At 37.4% G+C, this 18,763-nt stretch overlaps 1 protein-coding gene across 6 annotated transcripts in view; it reads left to right on the top strand.

Annotated features, from left to right (window-relative positions):
• Positions 1-18,418, top strand: part of PPP1R36 (protein phosphatase 1 regulatory subunit 36) — a 32,293-nt gene extending 13,875 nt beyond the window's left edge. For 5 of the 6 annotated variants that reach the window (XM_074365393.1, XM_074365392.1, XM_045522102.2 and 2 more), the window contains 6 exons: positions 1,791-1,889; positions 6,398-6,532; positions 16,300-16,342; positions 16,665-16,843; positions 16,926-17,117; positions 17,831-18,418. In XM_074365393.1, the coding sequence (XP_074221494.1) occupies positions 1,791-1,889; positions 6,398-6,532; positions 16,300-16,342; positions 16,665-16,843; positions 16,926-17,117; positions 17,831-18,017 (835 nt within the window). In that variant the 3' untranslated portion in view covers positions 18,018-18,418. The remainder of the gene's footprint in view (positions 1-1,790; positions 1,890-6,397; positions 6,533-16,299; positions 16,343-16,664; positions 16,844-16,925; positions 17,118-17,830) is intronic. The other variant, XM_074365394.1, reaches the window with a different exon arrangement.
• The last annotated feature ends 345 nt before the right edge of the window (positions 18,419-18,763 follow it).

The raw sequence follows: 18,763 nt of genomic DNA, 5'->3' as shown, positions 1-18,763 counted from the left end.
AGTACCTCCATTGAAAATAAGTAAATAAATAAACCTAACTACCCCCCCCACCAAAAAAATAATAAATAAAATGGACAAAGAGAAATTTTTAAAAATCATTTTTAAAAAAAAGACTGCACCACATATATATTAGCTAAAGGGTGTACTCATTTACTGAAGATCAGTTTTCTCCACTAGTTATGTTTGGCAGCCACAACAAGTACTAGATGTTTGACCCTGGGTGAGCTTCCTGGCCTTCCTAAACCTCAGTTTCCTCAGATACTAAATTGGAATAATGGTGTCTCCGTGTGCTTGCGCGTGGAGGGTGCTTCACATGGCACCTGCACTTGTGAATGCTCAGTGGTAGCTGGGTGTCCTGTGCTATTGGCAGCCCTCTCATTCCTTCAGCATTCAGTGGAGACAGACACCTGAGAATTCCCTACCTGCAGCTTCTTTCTATGGCAGGAGCACACTCAACTTGACTACAAGGCAGCCTTGGGCCCCTAGGGAGTCAGTGCCCCTAAAGCAGCCTCCAATCAATGATGTGCCGGGGGGACAGTTGGTAGGTAAATATTCCAGCTTCCGTCTGTTAGGATAATCCTGAGTTTTCTGCATGGTCTTCCAGAGTCCTCCATGGGACTGAACTACATTTGTGCACAGTGATAACGAACTTGTTAACATCCCTTTCCTGTCTTGCTTCCCCACTCCCCTACAGACATTTCCTGTGATCACTTCCAAGTAAACTACTGTCTCTCAAATCTTTATCTCATGATGTGTTTCTGGGAGAACCCAACCGAGGACAGTAGTTACTAATATGAAAAAAAAGTCTGTCATTCTCACCTTCATCCTACTCTCAAGTTATGGTTTAAGGAAAGCACACTAGAGTCAGAACTTCCATTTGGGGCTAGAAGGGAAGCAACAAAGATCTTGTAAGAATATTTAGAAAGAAAACAAAGGCTCCTAGTTTTAAAACAAATGAGGTAGGATTATAAATTAATGCAGTCTTTTTGGAGAGCAAAACTTATGAAACTTTAATATGCAGATATTCTATGTCCTAGCAGTTTCTCTTCTAGGCAGTTACTCAGAGATGTGGCTAAAAGGGTAATTACTGCAGCAAAGTCTGTAATATTTTTAAAAGACCTAAAAAAATCCATCAGTAGAAGATTAGTTAAATAAATTATGAGCTGTAGAATGTTTTATCCAGCTGTTTAAAAGAATGATGAAAATCTTTACATGGTATCATGGGAAGAGGTCCATGCTACATAGGTAAGTAACAGAAGCATGTTGCAAAGACTTGTGTATACAGCATTATCCCATTTGTTACCAAAAAAAAAAAAAATTTAAGGCATATATTCATGCATATGGATGTGTGTTGGTGGGGGAGGATGTTACATGTGATTGTCTTTGCTCTAGCAAGTTTAGGAAGGATTCATGCCAGACTCTTAACAGTGGCTGCCACTAGGGAGTAGGATGGTGAGAAAGGAGTGAGAAAGAGAGGCTATTTACTTGCTACATTTGTGTACATTTTTTAAACAATGAAAAAAATTACCTGTACTGTAAAACTTTTTTAAAATGAAAACTTATGAATAAGTAAAACTATAATTCAGACTGTGAGCTCCCAAAAAGTTTTGTTTACAGAAATCAGATATGTCTTATATCTTCAATGGTTACAGTAGATAGAATTTTAAATGGTAAATTAGTTGTGTGATAGGTATAATATTCTTATGTTTTGTGTCCGTGTGTATTTTTATAACAAACTTTTTGTTTGAAATATGTTATCAATCTTTTATTTTCTTTTAATCTCCCCACAGGAATAAGCATCTTGACAATTTCCTCATGGCGTTATTATACTATTTATATTACTACTTGGAAAAAATCTCGCTGGAAAAGAAACCCAAAAGCTGTATGGTGTGAGTAGGACTTTGCGGTGCACTTTGAAGCTTTATCACTGTCTATATTAAAGCTAACCTTTGTCTAGGGTAAAGAGATGATGGGAATTTTTAAATCTTTGGATTTTACTAGAACATTTTACAGGGAGGAGCTTACCGGTTTTAAAGCTCACTGAATAATTCAGATGGGTATTCTGTGAACTAAATATTCCAAATATAGACCAGCACTGCCCAGTAGAAGGGTATGCCAATAGGCGAGAGCCACGTGTGGAATTTAAAATTTTCTAATAGCCACATTTTTAAAATGTGAAAAGATACAGGTCAAATTAATTTTAAGAAGATATTTTATTTATCCCAGTTGACTCAAAAATACTATCATTGCAAACTGCAGTCAATATTAGGAAATTACTGATGAAATACCTTCCTTTTTTGTAGTAAGTGTTTGAAATGGTGTCTGTTTTACAATTTCAGCGTACCTCAGTGTGGACCAGCCACAGTAAGTGCTCAGTGGCTGCTGTGGCTCACAGCTACTGTGTGGGACTGTGCCGATATAGATATTGTTTCTATGCTTTTCATGCTTACAAAGTTCTTGCTAAAGAGTTTGTAAGCATCTAATAAAAAAAACTCAGAATTTTAAAAATTAACAGATATGACCAAAATGATATTCCAAATCACAGAAGAAAACAAGACTTCTTAGGCTACATATGAAGAATTTAATCCCCGGAGGTGGAGGTGGTTCAGAGCTATACAGGGCAAGAATCTGGGAACTCAGAGTCCAAGGCAGAACAATGCCTCTCAGGCTTGGTGACCTTTACAAGCCATGGAACTTCCCAGTGCCCAGGCTGCCCTCCCCAGTGCATGTGGAACCAACCCAATGATTTAGCTGTTAGGAATGCCGGGTAGAGTCATCAATTTGTTACTGTAGAATGTTTTCAAAATGCAAAATCCTTGCATGTAAATAAGCAGTTTGAAAAACATTTTATGCATAGATACATGTATTTGGATGACAGTTTTGTAAAGAACCAAATAAATAATTCAAACACTGCTGCTCCAGTAAAGCCATTATAATATGCAGTATCCAGCAGAGCATCCAGAGATCATGAAGTGTTTCTGTGGTAGCAAGCAAATGGGCTCAGTCAGCTGTGGGCTCAGTCAGCTGTGGGCTCAGAAGGTTTGAGGAGTCTTACTGTTTACCAGGAAGAAACTGAATAGACTTTGGAAGCATATTAGCTTATATTTTGTATGGTGTTTGCCAATTCTGTGGGTTATTGCTAATCAAGCAGAGACATTGTTTCATTTCTTAATTTATAGCAATAGATAACAGAGAAGAAAGGTTTCTTAGTTATTTTTAAAATATACTAAAACTTATTAGAACACAGTGGTATGTGGTAGATTTTCTTAGAAGGAATCAGTTACAGAAAGACAAAGAAAAAATCCAAGCCTTAAAATTAATGGTTCTGTGGTGTGATTCTAAAAAATGTATAATAACTTCATTTTCAGGCTTCCAGCAGTCAACTGGTTTATTTATTCTAATATAAACAAATATAAATTACATTGAGATATCTGGACATAAATAACTTTAAGAAAAAAATTAATTTCAGTCAAATTAATGAGGTATAACATAGGGATAATAATAGCACTCACTTTGCAGTTATCATCCAGATTAGATGAGGTAATGCATATTATCTTCCCCTAGTGGTTGGCACTTGGGAGGAAACCTACAACCTGTGAGGCGGGGCAGGAAGAGGTGCAGAAGGATATCATAGCCACCATTTGATGACTTTAGATGATAAAGCCCTAATTGCAGAAGAAGCAGCCTTATTCCCATTTTACAGATGAAGCTAAGGCTCAGAGAGGTTAAAGAGCTCGCTGGAGATTACATGCCTAGTTAGTGGTGGAGCTGAGGCAGTTTGGTTTAACTCCAAAGCCTGTGCCGAAACCACTGTGTAGTGTACCCACACTCCCTACCAGTCAACCCTACTCTCTATTCTTGAGTTTATCCATTTGTAATTAGGATTTATAGCTTCTGAACAAAGGTACAATTATGTATGCAGTTTTAAACATCATATTATAAGCATTTTTAAATCATTACAATCTTGTAATTATAATTTTTAATGGTGGCAAAACTTTCCATCAAGCCAGTGTATGTTAATGACTTATTGATGTACCTATTAAGAGGCGGTATAGTATAGTCATTAAAAGTATAGACTTTGGTGCCTGGCTTAAGTTCCACGGGGACTCATGTGTTAGGTTAATGTCAAGTCCTAAACAGTACCTGGCTATATTTCTACAGCCTGTATTCCTACTCTGTAGTCCCTCTATTTTATATATTTTGGGCATCTCCAGTTTTTCTGATAGACAAATAGAGAAATAATAATTGCACTGAATATCTTCATGCTTTAGATTTCTCCCCTAACTTTGGATAATTTTTTAAAAAGGATAAATTTCTAGGAAAGATTATTGGATCAAAGTTTATAACCAATTGTATGGCACTTGAAATTATTACCAAAATTTTTTTTCCAGTGGATTATACCTGGGCTTATTTTAAATGCCAGGGTCATGGAGGGAAAGTATGGAGATTTCTTAAAAAACTAAAAATAAACTTATCATATGATCTGGCAACCCCACTCCTGGGCCTATGTCCAGAGAAAACTATAATTTGAAAGGACACATGCACCCCAGTGTTCACAGCAGCACTATTTACAATAACCAAGACATGGAAACAACCTAAATGTCCATTGACAGATGAATGAATAAAGATGTGGTATATGTACAATGGAATATTACTCAACCATAAAAAAGAATGAAATAATGCCATTTGCAGCAACATGGATGGACCTAGAAATTATAATATTAAGTGAAGTAAGTCAGACAAAGAAAGAGAAATAGAATATGATATCACTAATATGTGGAATCTAAAAAAAAATGATACAAATTTTATTTACAAACCAGAAACAGACTCATGGACATAGAAAACAAACTATGGTTACCAAAGGGGAAGGGCAGGGGAGGGATAAATTAGGAGTTTGGGATTAACATATACACATTACTATATATAAAATAAAAAACAAAGCCCTACTGTATAGCACAGGGAACTATATTCAATTTCTTGTAATAACATATAGTGGGAAAGAATCTGAAAAAAAAAATGTATGTATAACTGAATCGCTTTGCTGTACGCCCGAAACTAACGTTGTAAATCAACTACACTTCAATAAAAAATAAAGTTAAATGCCAGGCTCTACGCAGACCTACTGAACCAAAATCTTGAAGGAGTGGTGTTGGGAATCAACACTTGTTAGCAAGTACCCCAGGCAATTCTTACATATATTAAAACTTGAGAGCCATTGACCTAAACATTTCAAAGCATTTCTTCATTGTTGCTAATTAGTTTGCTTTGTTTTCAACAGCAATAGAAGAGATTAACTACAGGCTACTCTGGCAAAGTACAGGTGAAGGATGAGGGTGGTACTGCTGAAGAAAACAGGGAGCAGGCACAGTGATGGCCATTGGGGTGTTGGTGGGGGCATGTGTGTGTATTTGGGCATTTAAAGTTGGAACCTGTTTAATCTATTCCAGAAACTCGTTTTATTCCAGTGACTCACAAGCCTTCTCACCACATGTAATAATGTTTTGACTTTGAAATGTATATTATCTTTAAACCCACACGCTTCCCCCACAACTTATCCTCATGTGGTCAGTCTAGTGGTTAACATCAGAAGGGGCAATATGCTGTCCCTGCTGTTTAGAGTGCATTTCATTTGGTTTAAATCTTTCTGAAAGTAGAAGGGCAAGAAAAAAGCTAGTGACACTTCATTTTCCAGTAGGAATCATTGGAATGTATTTATGGCAGTATTGTTTCATGCTGTATTGTACTGCAAAGACTTCTAAAATTAGACTTCAGACATGCTGTAACCTAGGAACAGGTTGTCTTTTAGAAAGTTCATTTGCAATTCAATGGGAACTGGGGCTGTGTTTTCACAAGGAAGCAAGGTAAATATAATTGATGCCAAAGTTCCCAGAGTAGTAGTCCACAAATGCCTCCTTAGCAAACACAGAACTGAGGTGGGCAAACGTTGAGTAGTTCAAACACTGATTCCCCCAAACTTACTGAACAGTAACATCAGGAACCCAAGGAAAGCTAAGGTGGGAAAGAGTCTCCATGGCTGTATTAGCAAAACAGCAGGGAAGTGGGCTGCTAACTGCCTCAGAAACTACTAGAATAGGGACTTTGTTAGTTGAACTGTTCCATATAGATTAGGACTGTGTATAAAATTACGGATACATAGCACAATGTATAAAGGATCTATCAAAAAGTGAAAATTCACCATAAACTTGAGATGCTGATTACAGTGATAAATATCAAAGGACTTTGAGGACCTTCCTCTGCCACTGCTCAATAAATGAAAGGATGAGTGAGATGTGTTGACTCACTTCTGCTTCTTTCCAAATAGTTTATACTTCTGACTTTTCACTAGTTAATAGAGACATTTGTCAAAATTAATCCAAATTATTATTTTTCTTTTCAGGGGCCTTGTAGAGAAAAAAGAGATGAAACTGGTTATCAGTAAGTTAGAACTAGCGCAAAAATGCTTGGCGCAGAAGTACTGTGTGCTGGTCCTGGGCTTGGGAATGCCTGATAAGCATCACATGTGCTGCGGAAAGTAAGCACACATTTAGGATTTCATTGTTTCTTCACATGTTTGTATATCCATATCCTTACAGTCCTTAACTTTGACTTTTGGTGCTCTTAGAAAGTTTCCTTTTTTGTTGTACAGAGTAATTGGGTGTCTTTTTTGTTGTACAGACACATGTGGTGTCTCCTTTGTGAGAGGCAAGTGAGTATAGGAAGAATCCCAGAATCTTGGCTGATTTTTTTTTAATTGAAATATAGTTAATTTACAATATTGTGTGTTTCAGTTGTGACTGATATTTTAACAACCTTCCGCTACTTGGGTTTAAATGACTTTTCTCTCAAGTTATATCAGCTCAATGGAATCTTGCTTTCCACCAGGAAGGCTTCCAGCTGCCAGACAAGGGCCACTTGGCTGCCCTGGGTGGGAGAATGAGTGATGGGCCCGTGTTGACAAGGGTATTGGGTGTGTCCCCTGCCCTTCTGCTGCTTGTTTTGCAGCAACAGTTGTGGGTACAAGCAAGTAAGGTGAGGATTATAAGACGACCTTGCTTGTGGGAAGATAATTTTTACCTTAGGATAACATGTTATAAACTACTGTAATTAAAAATTTAAAGTGTCTCATCACAGGAAAGTTTGGGATCGCAGGAGGGAAAGCTCCAATGCTTCACCCAAAATTTCCTTCTCAGAGTAGTGCTTTCACAGCTGGCTCAAGATCCATGCCATGGTCATGGCCAGACCTCTTTTTTTTTTTTTTTTTAAGCTTTATTGGAAAAGAATGCAGTACATGATTTCTCTCCACATTCCTCCACATTTTCAAAACACAAAATAATATTTGTATTATTTATGCTTTTTTGTATTTCATGTTTTTTCTATATACCTTCTTCTGTTATTCTGCTTAGTTAATCTCACCTGCCGCTTTGAGGAGCCACTGTAGTTATTCTGTTTTGTAATATACCAGTTTGCTTAACCATTCGTCTTATGTACATTTGTGTGGCTTCAGTTTTTCTGCTCTACAATGTTTTTGCATTGAGGATCTTTATATAAATAACTTTGTTCATTTGTACTGTTTACTTGTGGCTTATTACCCAGAATGTATTTGCCTAGAAGGCATGAACAATTTTATAGCACTTGTTACATATTGCCAGATTGTTCTTTAAAAAGGTTAAAACATTCTGTATCCAACAACAACAACAACCCCCCCCCAAACTCCCAAAACGTTCTATATCACCGTCAGCAATAAGCATACTTGGTTTTATTAGTTTAATATTTTTGATAGCTTATAGGTGTATAAAAATCTTAAAGATATTTTATTTGACTTTGGATATCTTTCATGACTGTAGAGTTTGTGCTCCTTTTCTGTGTAAAATAATTTACTGTCTGTTCTTCGTCTAGTTTTAACCATTTATCAAGTGGAAAGAGAATTTATCTAATATATGTTTCATACAGCTAGGATTGGTCACTTGTTTTTCTAGTTTGTTGCTTTCATTTTGATATTTATGTTTTTACACATTATGAAAATGTTTTAAATTTTTATTTATTTGAGCATTTCCATCTTATTTCTGATGCTATTTGATAGTCATACAAGTTCTTGCATTCCTGGGCTGATTCTATGCATTCCTGGGCTAAACTCCTTACCTTTCTTTCTTAGTTTTTGAAAATAGAGTTTTAAAAAATGTTAAGGCTTTGATCCATTTGAAATTTGTTTATAAGATATCAGATCAGATGAGCTATGAATCTAAGATACTTTTTCTTTACAAATATCCAACTTTCCAGTAATTTTTATTAATGATTTTTTTCTATTGTAACCCTTCTTGTTTATTAGATGTTGAATTTTTCTAATATTTTGACCTGTTTTGGGGAATTCCTATTGAATTTTATTGATCAGTTTTCCTGTTTTAAACAGAGAACTATATAGTTTATATTTTGCTTTGCTTTATTTAACAAACATTGTTGCTCTGTCTTAATCATGGTGCTAAGTGCCAGGGTACAAAGAGAATAGTCTATCCTCTTTAAGAGCATACAGTCTATTGGAGGCGTCACCAGGTAAGGAAGCCAATGACTGGGGACAGGTGCAATAGAGGTATAGACAGAGCTTGGGCACCCAAAGCAGGAGAGGTGAGGAGGGGTGGACCTCAGGGATTGAAGGCAGTGAGCCAGGCTGGAAAGGAAACAATTTAGCTGAAAACAAGTGCTCACTCCTGTTACCTCCAGAAACCTTGTATTTGGTGATCTTGCCTATTTAAGGTAAATTTCACTATTAATCAAGTTCTAAGAGTTATCTACCAAGAACCTTTTATTGTCTGTTGTATTAAAACCTATACTTTAGCTTAGGAAATAGTGTCATCTTTACTATTTTGAATCTTCCCAAAGAGCTATAAGATGTAGTCTCCATTTATTCATATAATTTATTTTGTCCATTAAAGTTTTACATAGTAATCTTTAAAGAAATTTATGTGGTCCTAAATTAGACTAGCACCCACATTTTAAATTTTTTTATACCAATGTAAAGTTTTGGTTTATTTATTTATTTTTAATTATGCAAGTATTTCATGTATGTATCCCAAGGGTAAAAATTTTAAATAGTTATGTACATAGTTTATAGTTAGTTAGTATATAGAGTTAAAAATGAAAGTCTCCTACTCCCTCCACCCTCCCTGATGTCATTTGCTCCCCAGAAGTAAGTACTGTTACTTCCCGTTTTGATGTATGTCCTTCTAGTTTGCTATTCAATTACACACATGTACTTATGTTGTTGTAGTTAATATACTCAGAATAATGCTATATTGTCATTCTGAAATGTGCTTTTCTCACTTACAAATCTTGGATATTTTTGAAGATTAGTACATATAAATCTACCATTTTCTTTTTAAGAATGGAATAGTTCTTAAACTATGGATATTATGGATTTATTATAATTAACTGATTAGCCATTCCCCTATCGGTGCATGTTTGGTAATATACTTTTGATGATAAAAATATATAAGAAAACATTTGGTTAAAAAAAAGAATGCATTTGGTGTTATCAATTTTTGTTATAACCTATGATACATTTGTTAAACACATTTCTTGTCTATGTAAAATTTTAATTTATCTCCTTGGAATTTCTAGGCATATTATCTATAAAAGGTAGCTTTTAGATTTCATTTCTCCTGTAGACATATTTTAAATTTTTTAATTAGCCATAGTAGTAGCATTTCTTGTGTCTAATTCCATTAAAAAAGCAACTAAAGTCAGCCTTACCTTTTTTGTTTTGAAAGAGAACAGACTAGCACATGCTGTGTACTTACTGTGTTGACCCTTAGTTTAAATGATGAATTTTTTATCATGTCAAGAAAACAGCTTGTTGTTTCCCTATGTGTTCAAATATAGTTTTGTTCTTTCTCTTTATAAAATTAACCCATAATCATGTAAAATAATTAAGTAATACATAAAAAGGAAAGGGTAAATTTGGTGCCAACATTTCGTTTATTATCCTTTCAGACATCTTTGTATGCACAGACACACAATTTTATATAAATAAATAGAATTTATTCTTCTATAACATTACACCTGTAAAATGTATATAATAATATACCTACTTTGTGAAACTTTAATGATATAATACATATAAAACACTTAGAACCATCCCTGGCACATACTATGTACTCAGTAAATGCTAACTATTATTATTTCATTTTTGTTGTTATTATTGTTATTACTGTTAATATTCTGTGGAATATGGTAGTAAATATAGCTCTACAACATCATCTTTAATGCCTTCCTGGTATTTCAAATGTTTTTAGTGTATTGTTGAAAAGGTGGAATGTTTCCTTTTTAAGTATTATGAATAACACTGCAATGAACTTTCCTATACCTATATTTTAGGTACTTGTCTAGTTTGCCCTAAAGATAAATTTTTCACAGTAGAATTCCAGCGTCAAAGAGTATATGACACATTATATTTAAATTTTAAAAGTCCTGTTCAAGAATAGATGGTACAGTGGGCAAGAGAATAAATGGAAAAACATAATCTGTTAGAGTGAAGGAAGTGTGGGCAATTTAAAAAATGCTTTGCATTATTAAACAAGTTGTTGGATCTTTTGAGATCTAGAATATATTTATTGTTTTCCTGTTCTCTCTTGAGGTTTTATGATTTATCCCCATTTCTTTGTTACAATTGGGAATCTAAAACCCTTAATGAAATTCTATATAATACTTTGCACTTCTCACCTGATTTTTCCAATTTATTTTACTTTATTTTTTAAATCATTACCATTAATCTTTACTAAACATTTTATTCTATCTACATTTTAAAGTCTTTCATGTGAGCTTGGATTTCTACCCTTCTATGTAATGAACTTTATAACTATTGCATGTGGTTAGAATTTTTCTTTTTTCAGTTTTTCTGAGTCTTGAAACCCTTTCCTTCTACCTGCAAAAAAGAAAGTCAGGTCGGACAGAGATGGTACTGGGTTAGTAACTTCGTTGTTTCGTTGGAGTGGGTTCTCTCCAGGCTTCTCCAGTTTTCTCAGTTCTTCTTGGCTATTTATAAGGACATACTTGGTCTATAAAGTTTAAAAACAAAAATGAACATGAGGTTTCTCACAAATGGGACTTGATGTTTATATGGATAGATTTTCAGTTCAGGCTCATTTTCTTTGTTTTTGGTTATATTTTGGCTTTCTTGGCCATTTCTCTTCTCTTGCACCCTCTTGTCCACAGTGGTACATATACTTTGTCTGCTTCCCATGACCACCATCTGTGTGATTCCCTTCAATGTGATTTACCACCATTTGGGAATGTGCTCTTAATTCACTCCAACAGCATTTATTCTTTATCCTGCTACATCATTTCTGCTCTTGAGAGTTTCCATTGCTGTGTTCAATTCTTTTTTGGAGTTGACAGGTTTCATGCTGTCTTCCAGCATGGCAGCCATGAAAACATGCCTCCCAGATCTGCTGCAGTCAGGGGTGTAATTGACCAGCGGCCCCAGCTGCTGCACTCTGATTCCGCCACCATGTTACATGGAGGCCACACTTCCCGTGGACTGTCTGGGGGCAGCAGGGACACTAGAACTAGACGTAGGACTCCTCTGGTGGGTGACTTGGGCTTGAGGACTTCCCTGATCAGAACTTTCTTGTGAGGTGCAGTAGTAGAAGCAATAGAGAGAGATTTAAAATTGGAGATTGAAATTTCAGCATCAAAAACATTCCTGTGGTCCAAATCCAGGAGGCCTTTCCAGGTCCCTGGAGCTGTTGGTAGAAATTCAGTTGCTGAAAACCCTATTATTTAGGAAGATGTGGAATTTTCTCTTTTCTTGACAAAAGTTTGAAGAAAAGTATTATGATAAAATTATAGTCAGCTTTATGAAGTTTCCTATTCAATCACTTGTAAAAATCACCTTTTCTCAACTTCACATTAATTTTTTTCTGTCTTTAAAGTGTCACTTCAAATTGAGAAAACTAGAATTTACGTTTGGTGTTAGTCAGCTCAGGCTACCATAACAAATTAGCACAGACTGGATGGCTTAAACAACAGAAATCTACTTTCTCATAGTTCTGAAACCTGAAGTGTGAGATCAGGAGGCCAGCATTGTCTGGTTCTGGTGAGGGCCCTCTTCCTGGGTGGCAGATAGCTGCCTTCTTACTGTATCCTCCATGGTGGAGACAGAGAACCTTCGTCTCCCTCTTCTTAAGAGAACACTAATCTCTATATAGGGCCCCTCCCTCATGACCTCATCTAAACCCATTATCTCCCAAAGGGCCCACCTCCAAGTCCATCACATTAGGTTTTTAAAGGGCTTCAACATATGAATTAAGGTAGAGGGAGAGATAGAAACATTCAGTCTATAACAAGGTTAAAAAAAACACCTACCCCCCCAAAAAATAATTTTATTGTCCATATTTAATGTTTAATCCTTAAAAGAACATATGCATTGCAAACTAATTTGGGGGTAAAAAACAAACTATAAATAATTATATCATAATTAGAGATTTTAGCATATCTTTTCATTTCCTGGATATAGAACTTCCACTTAATTTATTGTACTTTTAGCAGTACATTTTTATGACAATGTAATTTTTATACAAACTTTTAAAGGAACTCATGTTTGAAAGTAAGTGATTGCCTCCGTTTAGTACTAGCTCGTTTCCAGGAGATGTTGGTCCTTTAGTCATTGTAGGCAATGTCGCCTGCTTTTCTCCTGCCTGTTGGATAGCAGTTTAAAGAAAAAATCAGTTCAGAACTCTCCACCTCCCATTCACATAACAAATTTTATACAGGTCAAAGAGCTGAACAAAAGATATTGTGGAAAACAGATTACAGCATATTTTAACCAGTAAAAGTTGTAATTGGCCATGGGTGTGATTGTGTCCTTGAATGAAGTCTATATTGTTCTCTTGGTTGTTTTTATCTAGGAGAAGAGAAGGACAATGTCTTTGCCAGTTATGAGTGATTAACTGATTTTAACATATTGTTATTCCACTTCTTCACAATGTGAATAAGTTGATATTCTAATGAGAACATTTTCATGTGTATTTTCTGACTTTTGTCTCTAATATTTGCATACTTAATATTGGACTAGAATACTCTGGAGTTAAAACCGGCAATTTGGGGGCTGTTAATTTAGTGCTTTCGTGCTTCTTGAGAAGTAGGAGGACATGACTTTCTATTCTAAATGCATCTGTGAAATCCTGATACTACAAAAGCTTTGGCAAAATTTTGATGAACATGTTCAGTAAAAGCTCTCTGTGTTTTCCAAGACAGATAAGAAAACCTCCTCGTGGCACAAGCCGTAGAGTTAGATCTGTCCTTTGGCTGTGGCCCTCTGGCTCCTCTGTCTCTACCCTGGGAGATGTACTCTCCTCCTCTTCTCTCAGTGCAGCTGTCACCTGATGGGTGACCAAAGAGGCTGGCAGTGGGGATGAGGATGGGGAGAAAGGGGTCTCTTTGAAATTCAAGTGCTCAAATCCTCTTTAAGCACTAGTCCCCCACCCTCACCTGCAGTCACATGCACCAAGGCCCCTTCTCCCCACCTCTTCCAAACATATTCCTTTGAAATTTCTCTTCCCTTGTTCAGAGCAGGACTTGGCCATCATTTAAACCTGATTTCACCTAAAGAGGCAGGGGGCAAGTGAGAACACAGTCTTTTTTCTGTCTCCAGCCCAGAACCTCTTGGGCCTGGCCCTAGGCTTTGCACCACTTCAAGAATGACTAAAAATAAGCTTTCCTCATTTTGGTCTAGAGCTGAGAGTCTCATGTAGCAAGAAGGAGTAAGAAAGCACCTAACAGGCCACCGATAATCTCTGGGTTTACCAACAGCCTGACTGTCCCCTCTTTCCTTTGAATTCTGCTCTCACAGGTGAACGTCCAGCATCTTTGCTGACCTACGTGGCAGCCATGTGCTATAGGTGGCTCTTGCGCACTTAGAATGTGGCTGGCGGGTACTGAATCATGCTTTACACTAGACAGAAAGTTTTTAAATGAATATAGTATCTCATTCATAATTTAAAAATATTGATTACATATTGAAATGATAATATATGGGGTTTCGGATACAGTAAGTACATTATTAGAATTAATTTCACCTGTTTCCTTTTACTGTGGTGCCTAGAAAATTTTAAATTATATTTGAGGCTTATATTATATTTCTGTTGGTTGGTGCTGTGATCAACCCTGTTTCAACTGGTAGAGGATTTGGAGAACTTAAATTTGTTGTTTGTACTCAGTACATTTCTAAATTTCTGATCAATTTATAATTATTATGTACTTAATATTCAAATTTATGTATATAGAATAAAAATATTAAGAATTATTTTAAAAAAGAAAAACAACTTAAAATCTAGCAAGAGATGAATTTGCAGATTTAAATGTGCTCATTCCCAAATGTACTCATTCTCTGCCTCCATTTCCTGGACTCATTTCAGTGTCATGTGCGGAGCTACAGCAGAGTGGTGAGAAGAAACCCACTGCATTCTGTACTTAATTTCGGTTTGCATACATCAGTTTGCTCTGGGCTTTAAGAGAAAAAGAAGCTCCAGTTTTATGGCAATTTGAGGCAAAGGGAGGAGGTTCATGGTACCTTCTCTTGTAATGTTTAAAAAAAGAAAAATGAAAGAAAACGTGAGAAAGTATATGTTTCCTGGGCAGTCACTCTGTTATTTCAAAACCTTGCTAAGATGATGCTTGGTCTGGATTGCGCCAGTGTGAGTGCTGCTGTAAACCTTCTCCCAGGATGCAGGCTGACTTAGTATTCTGAAACGGAGTTTGGCTGGTTTCCGCTTCAGCATGGCAGGTGTGCGTGGTTTCTGGTTCCAGCTGCTAGAGGCCGGGGAAAGGCAGGGGTACCGCAGAAGTGCTCCTGTCAGGGGGAGGCTTCAGGTGACACAGAAGGATGCCGAGGCTTATCCTGCAAAGTTTCTGCTGGGCTCTGTTGTTTAGTATTTTTATCTGCAAAATATTTTAAAGAAAAAGTTTGTTTCCCTAGCATCCTAATTACAAGGACAGCTGTGGAGATCTGACAGGCTTGATTTTTAGTTCAGACTCTGTCCCTAATTAAATATATGTTTTTGGACATTAGTCTCAACTTCAGTCTCCCCAGCTGTAAAGTGGGAGTAATAATTCTGACTATATTATAGGGATCTTATGAGAATTAAATATGATAATAAATGTAAACGGCTTAGCACCACACTTAGTAATTACTGTTGTCTTAATTCTTTGTTGAAGATTTGCATGTGTGGAAATGAAGCATCTGCAAGAGGGGAGGGATCCAGGGAGGGATCCAGGGAGGGACCTGCCCCGGTAAAAGCTGAACCACTTCTTCAGTGGTTCCCCTAAATAGAGGGATAGTTTGGGCCCATCCAGACTGTGAAGTCCCTGTGAGAAGACTAGAGGGGTTTGGGTCATCTTCTCCAGACCATAGGAGTTCAGGACGGTTCTGGAGAGCCTGATAGCAGGGCCAGTCGTAGGATTCAGTTACTCCAGGGAAGACCAAAACAAAAGCAGAAGCAAACCCACGATCAACCTTAGAGTGCCCTGGGTCTGGCCTGGGCCCCACGACTGACCGGGTGACTGCAGGTGCTCAGCCCCCGACTCAGCACTCCAGTCCGCCCCAGGCTATGCGCTTTCCCAAGGCTGGGACTCAGGATCAGAATGGCCTGTGTTCTGAATGGAAAAGGGAGGCCAGGTTTACTAAGTATGCCCACGCCAGCATCCTTAACGCTGAATTTGTATCACAAGGACTCCTGGGCGTTTGCCTGTCTTTAAGAGACAAGGCGCAGTCTACATACCTCATTCAGAAGGAAGAGAGCACTAGTCCTCCCAGCCAGTTGACTGCATGGCAAGGTAGACCTGTGTCTGTTTTGTTTCTGATTCTTTTTGTGCCCAGTAGCCATAATCATTGCTTAAATTTTTTATTTTATTTTTCTTCATTTTAGACTTAGCCTCTAGTTCTTATTTCCATAGCTACTAACACCTTGTGTTACCTCTTCACATCTTTCCACTCTCGTCACCTCCCTAACACTCACATTACCAGAAACATTTTGAAAGATGCAGTTCCTCACTGGCTTGTTTACCCTGAATTTATATTGATTAACTTTTTACCAAACGCTAGAGGTTTTGATTTGGGTAACCTAAGAAGTGGAAGAAAAAGTCATTGGCACTCATTAGCAATGCCTTTTGATAGCATTTATGTGACTAAATGGTCATGGGACCACAGGTAATGATCTGCAGAGAGGCCTTTTGAAGATAAAGGATGCCTAGATCACTGAAATACTGAGCTTCCCTTTCAACCTGTAGTTGTGATTTGTTCTATTTCAGGGAGAAAATATCAGATACACAAAAAGACTGGAAATTCTTTGAGGTGAGTCATTTACGTTTGGGGCCTTTGCTTTTTGGTATGAAGCATGAAGCATGGCAATAACCAATAGCCAATTGTCAGGCACTTATTTTTAGTGAATATCCTTCCTATAAAGGATGCTAATTAGCTGCCTGCCACTCCTTTAATCTTCCGTCTGATTTTCCTCCTGGAAAAGTGAGTACATGTATAATTTTCCACAGCCTTTCAGGCATGTTGAGAAATTGGGTCATGAGGGTTTGCGTCTACTTAGTGGTATTACATAGACAGGTGGGAGTTTTCACATCATACCATATACATATCATATCCTGTCTGTTTTCTGTCGTAGTCCTTTTATACTTTCTGTACCTACGTAGCCTGGATTGTCTTCCGGCGTCAACACTTCACAGAGATTGAGGAGGAAATAGGAAGGCTCTTTCGTTCCAACATGTTTAACATTCCTCGAAGGAAGCACAAGGATGAAGAATCAGGAGGAGAAAAGAAACGCATGACTTTTGTACAATTCAGGTATAACTTTTTGACTCTCCTAAGCTCAAAGACATTTCTAGAAAACAGGATGATGTGACCTAAATGTCACCCCCTTCCCCAGGAGAATGATGGCAAAACGCCCAGCGATTAAAAAAGCCATTAACATGCGCTCTCCAGTCATGTCTACTCTGCTGCCCTCTCTCAAGGAAAAAGTTCAGAATATCTCTGAGAAAAAGTACCATCAAGCGGGCATCAAACTCCCAGCCCGGATGCAAGAGCACGGGGACAACCTGGACTCTGTGCACATGCCAGTGTAAGTCGCCCAGGGAGAGAGAAGGGAGAGACTGAGGAGAGACTGAACGGTGCTTCCTGAGTGGGGCCTGGGAGAGGCAGGGGCTCCGACACCATGCCTCTGCCAGAAACGTGAACAAAGGTGGAAGTGTCGTCTTCCTACCCACCCCCTGCTCCTCACCACCTTTTTCCTTTCCAGATCAGCTCTGATTACACACATCTAGACTAGAAAAAACTAGTGAGTTATCCTAGACTTCAGATAGTTCTGATTTGGTGAAGTGAGCAGCAGACTTTGTAAGACTGAGAATGTAGAAGAATCATTTTTGGCAGATGTGGCCAATCCAAAATCTTGCTATGGGCGGGGTTTTTAGACCCATATTTCAGAACCATATTCCATATGGTTCATGGAAACAGGGAAAACTTCAACAACAACAAAAACATTAAAAGGTATGTGTGTGTGTGTGTGTGTGTGTGTGTGTGTCTGTCTGTCTTAGCTTAATACATACATGCACAAGCGTAAGAACAGCCATACTCCTTAGTCTTTGGCCTCAGCAAAGCTTCAACTGTACCAATAATTCTTTTCAGAGTTGGCATCTTGGATGTGTGTGTGTGTGTGTGTGTGTGTGTGTGTCTGTCTGTCTTAGCTTAATACATACATGCACAAGCGTAAGAACAGCCATACTCCTTAGTCTTTGGCCTCAGCAAAGCTTCAACTGTACCAATAATTCTTTTCAGAGTTGGCATCTTGGGGGAGCCTCGATGTCTGTTCAACCCCCATACCCTTATCCCCCTCGATCCAGAAGAAAACATGAAGTCGTCGGGGAGACAGTCTTCCCTGATAGAAAGGAATAACATGAGGATTCAGGATACACTGGACTTGGTCATGAGAACACTGTCCTCTCAAACAACATTCCCTAAATAATCTGGTACATTCCTTTTCTGTAATTAAGTTCCTGTATTTGAAGTAAACTACTTTGGCTTAATCACTTTGCACAAGACTAATATTTATTATTAAACTTTAAACGTTGTTCAAATTATTTGGCTGAAAGTTCAACAATAGACTATTAAGAATCACAGAAAGCTTTTTAAAAGCTCATTTTCCCATATTTAATAGTTTGCTTTGTTATTTATTTACTTCCTTGGCTTTTATGTGACTATTTCAAGTAATGCATTAGGACCTGTAGCCAGTGTGCTAGTGGGCTAGTGAAGAAAAAGTCTATTTATTCGTTTCTAAGTTCCTTTTCATTTTATGAGAGGGTGTTTTTGGTACATTTGAAAACAAAATTCCATAGCAAGGCAAATTAAAATATTTTAAACATTAAATCTCTTTCTATGGCTGTATTATTATTGGCATTGGAATATAAAGTATATCTGATTCATTTAAAAGCTTTTTAGCATATGTGTTTCATTCATTTTTTCATTTATTTATTTAACAACATATGTTTTAAGCCTCCACTGCATCCAAAGACTTGTGGATGTGATGATGAAAAAAGATCAAGACAGAGACCATATCCTCTGGTCTGAGTAGTAGGGAGGTAAGTAAAAGACATGCCTGCTGACAATACAACATTGATTGTGTTTGAGGGCATTAAAGAGGTTAACCCCAGTGCCCGCTGAGGACGAATCAGTGGAGCCCTCCTTCAGGTGGGGAACAGGAGGGTTGAGATT

This window comes from Camelus bactrianus, chromosome 6 (assembly GCF_048773025.1).
Source record: "Camelus bactrianus isolate YW-2024 breed Bactrian camel chromosome 6, ASM4877302v1, whole genome shotgun sequence".
NCBI classification, from domain to species: Eukaryota; Metazoa; Chordata; class Mammalia; order Artiodactyla; family Camelidae; genus Camelus; species Camelus bactrianus.
Note: the sequence above shows the minus strand (reverse complement) of the source record. Positions and strands in the feature narration are given on the sequence as shown.